An 8535-nucleotide genomic window follows, 5' to 3' on the forward strand; every position below is an offset into this window, starting at 1 on the left:
CCCTGTACCAGCATCTGGATCACTGAAAATTTACACCTTGATTGCAGCCTTGCTCTTTTTCATAATCCAGTAAAACGGAAGCATTTTGAAAACAGTTCTGCAATTAAAAAACACTTCTGTTAAAGTTTTGGATGTCCAGACATGGGCAGAATGCACACACCAACACCTGCACATGAAATAAGCAGGCAAAATAACTGCAGCATCAAATCAAACTTCCCAAATCTTCTGTTTAAAAACTGCTCTTAGTTGGTTTTAATAGACCCAAACCTTACTTAGTTGCATATGTGACACAAGTGTCTGTCCTACCTTGACTGGTTTTATTTCAATCCAAAGGATTCTTCAATGTGTACAAATAAAGCTCAGGGAAAATGCACTTTTTTCTCATGGTAGCAATTCCTAGCTTGAAGAAGGAAGCTTCTCATTCCAGTGTATAGGAGACGTGCTGAGGTAGTAAAGAGGCAACTCGTGAGTGAGCAGTACACAGAGAGGAGGAGGAGGAGGAGGCAGGAAGAACCAAAGTTTGTTTGGCCAAAAAATGCTTCTGGTGCTATATGAGGTGGTGGATTGGAGGTACCACAGCAAGGCCATCTTTCCTGAATGTGTGATGGAAATTGGGATGCTTGGTATACATGTAAACACCACGGTACCGTGACCTGTACATAGAGGTTTTTATGCTGAACTGAACCCAGCCCTGCTGACGGGAACAACTGATACTCTGAGAGATGCTTGAGGAACAGTGCAGGGAGTAGAGGCTCTAGAAAAAAACAACTAGGATTGGAATTAGGACTCAAAATAAGATGGAGTGCCCAGGAGACTAAAATTTGGACTTTTCAGGGCAAGAACGTGGGACTAGAACAAGAATCAGAAGTAGCAGAATTGGAAATAATGAGATATGGAGAATAGAACTGAAATAAAGAACCAAGAGGGTGTATGTAAGGCAGTCTTGAGACCAGAAAGGGACAAGATAAAAGAAGTCCTACCTGTAAAGAGTGGAAAAATGACTGGACAACAAGAGCAGTAGTTGGTAAAAGTTCTGCCCTTTTCTGCTTGGAATGGAACCTAAATTTCCAAGATCTTACTGTTCCTGTTCTCAGCTGATGCCATTTACTATGTTTACCTTAAGAACAGAAGCAGAGAAGGGAATTTGTAGAGGTGGGTAGTAAGGGGTGAAGACCTGGTGTTCCCAGTGGAGGTACCTGAGAGAGTTGTTACTTTGGCCAACAGTTGTCTGGTCTCATGGACTAAATGTCCATTGGTGACTGGAGTTTTTTAAGTGTGATGCTGAAGAGCATCTTTGCTTTCGTTTCAGTTGGAGGGATTCCATGTGGTCCAAAGTATGGTAACCAAAGTATGGTAAATATGGACAAACTGAACATTTGCTTCAAAAATACACCATAGATTTTCAAACTATTCATTTCTGTGCTGGATGCCTCCAATGGGACACCAGCAGGAAGGTGTCCCATGTTCCTCCGGCCAGAAGCTGACAGTGCTGCTTCTTTCAATTACACCATGACCTTAAGGAACAGAAGCCTAAAGCAGCAAATCTAGAGGTGTTGACACTGTTGGCAGTACTTGTAGGTGCTACATGTGAAATACCTGGGGTTTGGTTTACCTCCTCGAAGCCCAGCAGACTGTACACACAAGTTCTGCTAAAACCACTTGCATTACCAAACATTTCACAGTTGGGGAGCACTGACCTCAATTCAGACACCTTTTGTGTAAGTATTCTAAGCACTGATCTTTCATTTTCCTTTTTCTTCTTTCATTAACCAAAAGAGCTGTGTAATGAAGGAAACAACAGGATGCTGAACTCCTACCTCATCTGTGGCAGAAGGGGTAAAATTCCTATTGAAATACAAGTAAATAAGTTCATGGTAAGGGCACCTAAACTTTAAAAAGAATGGGGTCTTGGCAAAGTCATCGATACTTTTCATAGTCACAGTTAGTTCTCACTTTTCTGAATATCTCATTTAAGACCTTGAAATGTATATTACAAACAGATAAACAGTGTTTCAGAACACCTGCAGGTGCAGTCCAGGAGTGCTGTCCTTTGAGTATAGTCAATACTGTGTAGTGCTGCACACACAGTATGTTGTGGAAAGCCAGCTTGAGGTGTTTCACTCTACACTACATGATTTCAAATTGATAAATGTAGTTTGACATTAATTTCTGTGCTCCCCACCTGCAAAATGAAGATAAAAATTGCCGTTAAGGTGTTGCAAAACTAAATTAATAAATGTGAGCATGTGAATCCTGTAGTAGTGCATGCCAGAGGAATGCAGAGCATAAAGAAAATAAATCCTGTCTGTAAACCATGAAATATGTAGTAAATAAATACTCAGACCGCACACAGAATTTAAAATGAAAAATACTATCAAATAGCAGCTCATCAGCTGAATGTCATCCTGTCAGTGGATTGAGTGAGTCAAGGATCCTTTGGATCTTGCAGTGAAAGATTAAACTGTCATGCAAATATACCAGGGGCAAGCTAAGAATGCACATAAATCTTCTATTTAGGCATTTTCAAATCTGTGAGTTCTCAAGTTTACAACCCTACCTGGAGAACAGCCCATTTCACAGTCCATGCAGACTAAGCCAAGTATTTTATCCACCTTTGTAAGTGTAAATGGCTTTTCATCTTTTTCTAAATGATCATGTGATGAGTCTCTATGACTTGCCTTTCAAAAAATCTGACTATTTCAAGGACTGCTCCATTAAACTGGAGCTGCTCTATTGCTTTTTTTTCCCCCTCAGTTTCATAATCTTTATTTCTATATCTGTATTTATTTCTATATCTATTTCTGTAATGAAACCCAGGGTTAAACTTAATTTGGTCAGATGCTTTGCTTCCAAAAGGCCGGGATGCATTTGGACATTTTACATTGGCTTCTCTGAAAAACCTTTCCTAGTGTGACATCTTGTGATTGACGAATTGAAGGCAAGATCAAAAGAAATTTTCTGCTAGAGCAAACAACACACCTTGATTTCGGCAAGTAGTGAATGACAAAGGAAACCAATGATGTTTGTTAACATGGGATGGTTTATGTTCTATGTTGTTTTTCACATAAATGAAAGTATAACTAGGGTTGGTGGCTCTGCAACTGACATACTATATTTTGGATACAGGCAATAGTCAATAATGTACAAGATTTGGGCAAACTTCAGCAAGAGAAAAGTGAGTTAGACAAAACCTTGTAATAGTTTGAAATGAAGTCTGGGCTCTTAGCCCACCTCTACCCCAGTGGGTCCATTTATTTATATTCCACATGGCTACAAAAATGATGGAATTGAAGATATTTGTGATGAAAGGAAAACTTCTTGTCCTCTAATTTATGTTAGCACTGCTCAATTATTCACTGAAGTACAGAAATGAAATATGAAACAAATGCGAATAATGGAATTGGGCCAAGCTGTGTGTGATGTGTTGAGCAATCAGCGTCCTTCTGGTACCTGCATTCAGACATTTTAGTATGAAGAGTGCTCTTCATTAATCTTGTTCTTGTATAGTCTGAAATCCATAGGTTTTTACTCTCTCCCAGAAAACTACATTCCCCTCATATACTTTACATAAATTGAAAAGCATAGCTATAGCATGCAAAGTCGAGATGAAAATGGGGAAAAATGATGACTTGGGGAAATGTGACATTCACTGTTTCTAACAGAGAGAAAAGATACTTCCCTGAATATGGTATTTTCCTGGAATTTACAGCTTTTGTGTTTAGGTGGGCTAAAGGTGTTTAGGTGTTTAGGGCAGGTAGCACCTGCTTCATGTTAGTCATTGGCCAAGGTTATTTGGGCAAAATGCACTTTTGCAGAATTTTAGTTCCATGTTACAACCCAGAAAAAAGTTGTTTGTTGGTCTCTGGGAGATGCCTGCACTACCCCCAGGCAGCACTTCACAAGGATAAGATGGAGAGTTGGGACAGTTTAGCCTGGAGAAGGGAAGGCTCCAGGGAGACCTTAGAGCACATTCCAGTACCTAAAGAGTAAGAAAAATGAAGTAAATACCTACCTGTAAGAAATACAGGACAAAATTTTGAGCGAGGCCTCTTTCAATAGGACAAGGGGCAGTAGTTTTAAACTGAAAGAGGATCAATTCAGACTAGCTCTAAGGAGGAAGTGTTTTTAAAATGAGGGTGGTAAGACACTGGCACAAGTTGCCCAGAGGTGGATGCCCCATCCCTGAAAACATACAAAGTCAGGTTAGAAGGGGTTTTGAGCAACCTGATATTGGTGAAGATGTGTCTGGTCATTGTTTTTTTAAATAGCAGGAAAGCTAACACAGAAAGCTGCTAACAGCCATGGAAAACACAGTGGCCAGGCTGCTTGGGGTGGACTTCATGGACAACTTGATGTTTTGAGCCACAGTAAGAAATTTACTAAGGCAGCCAGGCTTTCATCAGCAGATTTCTGTTTCAGGGTTAAGCCTGTATTGTACAGTTCTGCAGGTGAGGAAACTGAATTGCAGAGAATTTAATTGTCTTCATCATACCTGCAGACCTGGAAACAACCAAGAAGTACCAGTGTGCTATTCCTCACAGTATATCTCAGGATTTGATGCATTACTTATTTCCAAATGATTGTATTGGTTGCTCCATCAGTAACTCTCCACACTGATTCTTTGATATGCTTTTCTTTCTAGCTGATTTTTTACTATGGAACTGGAGACAGCTGGTGTCCACAGCACTACTACGATGAGATCAAAATGGATTTTCCAGATGGGGACATTCGGCTCTGTGAGAAGGGGCTCCGCCATGCCTTCGTGCTGGATGCCAGCAAGGAGATGGCTGCCATGATCACAGACTGGCTACAGGATGATCTGTCCAAATTATAAACACTAATTCAGTGAGCAACAAGAAAATGATGTAATTATTATGTGAATGTGTGAAAATTTTTTTTTGTGGGAGAGTCTTTTTTTTTTTTTTTTTTTTTTTTTTCTGTTTACTATAGATTATGGCTTGTTTTCTATTGAGATGTTTTAGAGAAAGTTAAAGAGAGACTGGCTGGTCCAAAGTATAGTTTTATTGACTCAGTGCTTATGTAGTTTCATCCTGAGTCTTCAGGACTCTGGAAGACTTGGAAAAGGGTGGAATATTTATTGTCTGCTGGCCCTCTAGACAATGCTGATACAACTGTATCTGAGCTACTCCCAGCCCACTCTCTGCTGGAGAAGTGTTGGGTTGTGGGTGGATCCTATCAAAGGATCCTGGTACGCTGTGCGAGGCCTGGCCCTCTCCTCATGTTTCACCTATCCATGTAAGCCAGGGGCATGGCAGCCAGAACAGTCCAAGGCCCTGGACAGCCCTGATGTTGCCTGTTCTGGCTCAGAGGGGGTTGGTGGTCAGGCTGTTTGAGATCAGTTCAGGGAAGATGTGAAGGTCAGGTGTGCAGTTTCTCCAAGTCTCGCCACAGGTTTGGGGCACTGCCAGGACTCCACAGGGTATTAGAAATGCTGTAAAGTATCTGTGGCTGTTCAGCAAGGGAATGCATAAGGATCTCTTGCCTGGAACATGGCCAAGTATTTCATTTTTCAATTGACTGTAGAGAAAGGAGAGTACACTGATCAAAAATGCCATTATTTAAAAGTTAAAATCGATTGCTGAATCCATGTATAACAACTTCTAGGTGGCCTAGATGTCCTAATGAAGTCCAAGAGAGCTCTGCTTGCTCAGCAGCTTTAAAGAATTAAACCACTTTGAATGCATGTCTAAATTTCAGTTCTTTGCTCTAAGGACTGAAATATGAAATTTTCTGCCAAGCCACAAATTAGGTAAGTTCACCATCAGAAAACATCTGTTGCTGTGCCACAGCTGCACCCATGACATGGCATGAACATTACTGTTGAGAACCAGACCCTTGCATGGTGCTGACAAGTTCCCTGTTCCTCATATTTGGTGAACCCTTTCCTTTACAGTTGGAAAAAAAAAATAGAAAAAAACATCGTAGCAGTTGTGATAACAAAAGAAGTTACAGGGAATAGCTAGAAATGAAAATATTGCAAGTAAGGGGAACAGAGCCAAGTGTAATCAGGAAAAGCTTTCTAGCCATGAACCTGTGAAATAGTCTCCCTGTGGAGTTCATAAAGACATTTATAAATAAGCAAAACACTACAGAGTATAGTCGGGGGAGGTCCTGCCCTCGCAAACAGACGAATTTAGATGATGCATTGAGTATCTAACTTACATGATTTATTACCAGTTTTGGTACATGTGAGAATGGTACTGGAGAATGTTCTCTGTGATGCAGAAGATCAGTTAATTGCTTAGTTTTCTTACACAATTATACACACCCCTTTCACTGCTCTCTAAACGCCCCTTGAACCTTTCACTAATATTTAGAGCAACTTGTAATAGAGTTCAGTTCCTGGATATTTTGGACTGGTTTTCAAACCTGCTGACTGACACTGAATTTAAGTGACCTTCCCTGTATCAGAAACTGGTTTAGCTTTTGAGACTAGTCAGTGGATTTTCCATTTACACTGCCACGTAATGAAGTAGTACTGATAAGCGGAGCAGGAATGTTGGGAACACAGTTTCAGCAGCATGAGGAGAAACCAGACACATTCAAAGTGAGGGGACTATGCCCATGCAACTGATTCTGCTCATAGCAGAGTCACAGGACTTTCCATCTTTCTACAGGTCCATATTCAGTCATGATCAAAAGAATCCTTGTGCTCACTGTAGAAGTCCATAGCTGTATGTGTGTGTGTGATAACCCCCAGGTGTTGGTATCATCCCAGCTGGATGGCCTTGTGGCAGATGCTCCCTGCATCTGTTGGCTGAGGTGCTCCCTGGGGCAGAGCCGGGGAGGACCTGCACGTATGTGGAGATGTATTAATGTACACCTGATTGTACATGTGCACCTGTTTGTATGTCAGCAGCATAAAAACTACAGTTCACTTGGTTGGTTTGGTTTGCACATTGACCTGGTTGAACAAAGCATTTGTTCTTCTAAGTATGTGGAGTCAGGGAATTGACAAAGACTTGGTTTGTGGGAGTTCAGCTGTTTTAGTGGATCTCCTGAGACCAGACAGAATCTTGCATTAACCAAAGATGACAAGCAGCTACTACAGCCTGGAAACTGAAGCACCTAAGAGAAGCAGTTGTTTACAGTGCATTATGCGTATACTTTGTATGAGGAATTAATTTAGCAATACTTGTACCTGACTTGTGTATGCCTTTTATACAAAAGTTAATCCATTATACTAAATCCTAACTGTATTAAGACCTAAACTGAGATTAGGTCTGGTCAGCGATGACCAGATCTACTGCAGAAGAATGCCTTACAATTTTCTTAAAAGAATTTTCTCTAGTATTATCAAAACCATACTGATTCAATTGCTACCTTCCTCTTAGAAGTTGTTACTGTAAGGCTAAGATCTGAAAATTTGCTACTCTATTCATTGCTAAAACACACAGGCCTAGTTTCCACAGCCGTATTTCCTAAGAGGAGCAGATCCCACACAGTGAGAATTCAGCTCCTCAGAAGCCCATGGTGTTCATTGTCACCCCAGGCAAAGAGTATCAGAAGTGCTCGTGGTCCAAATGTGCCAATTTACCATGAAAACACAGTGTGGTTTTGCCTATTTTAGACTATTTAAGAATTCTTGGAAAACCTATCACAGATATATTGACTGTAAGCTGTAGCACCTACTCACTGTCATTCACATCTGTGCTTGATTCTCACCACACGAGTGACCCTGCTAGTGCAGTGACTTTGACTCATGTGCAAGTGTTTTGCTAGATTGATACCTTTTATTAAAAGTACACAACTCCAATAACAAAAATAAAGAAATTTATGGTAAAGTGTAACTTGATTCTTTGTTTTGGTAACTTATTTAGTCCTAGTTCAGCTCCTTTATTACTTCATGCATACAAAATCTGCAAAAATACCTGCCAAATGCCAAATTTCACATGCGATGCAGACATCTGCCAAGTGCACAGAAAATCTGTGGGTGGTAGGCACCTGACTTGCTTAAGCATTTTTATCCAGAGCCCCTCCAAAATAATCTATCAGTTTCCTCTTGCTGCGTCCAGCTCCATGTTTGCTGCTCTGAATGAGCTATAGAGTGTGTGGATCTATATGAGCTATAGAGTGTGTGGAGTGAGGTTTGTCCCTTCAGGAAGCTGGATGAGTGCTTGCCCAGTGTTTATGGTGAAGAATTTGGAGTTGGACTCCAAGCTAAACATCAGATTCTTGACTCACAGAGACAGATTGCACACATGAGCCACAGCAGATAATCTCTTCTCTGCAGCTGAGGTCATTTATGTATTTATTTTACAGAAAATGGATTTATATGTGCATCCACCCCCCATCCCTTTCTTTGGTCTAGCTAATTGCCAGAAAAGACTTTAAACAAGATGTTCAATGTTATCATTTTAAAGTCACTCAAACTATTACTGGGTTTGGATAAACTCACTAGACCCAAGAGACTTGTTTTACTCTGTGTCACAGGTCATGCTCAGACTCCCAACTACAATAAGTTTCTGAGGCTCTTCACTTGCAGGCAAATGTTCTCTTTCCTGGCACATTTAC

The 8535-nt window shown here is 40.7% G+C and overlaps 1 protein-coding gene across 2 annotated transcripts in view; it reads left to right on the plus strand.

Moving 5' to 3' along the window:
- The window catches only part of LDAH (lipid droplet associated hydrolase), a 107084-nt gene extending 99282 nt beyond the window's left edge, over positions 1-7802 (plus strand). For both annotated transcript variants that reach the window (XM_058836254.1, XM_058836256.1), the window contains one exon: positions 4643-7802. In XM_058836254.1, the coding sequence (XP_058692237.1) occupies positions 4643-4834 (192 nt within the window). In that variant the 3' untranslated portion in view covers positions 4835-7802. The remainder of the gene's footprint in view (positions 1-4642) is intronic.
- The last annotated feature ends 733 nt before the right edge of the window (positions 7803-8535 follow it).

Source organism: Poecile atricapillus, chromosome 3 (genome assembly GCF_030490865.1).
Source record: "Poecile atricapillus isolate bPoeAtr1 chromosome 3, bPoeAtr1.hap1, whole genome shotgun sequence".
Taxonomy (NCBI): domain Eukaryota; kingdom Metazoa; phylum Chordata; class Aves; order Passeriformes; family Paridae; genus Poecile; species Poecile atricapillus.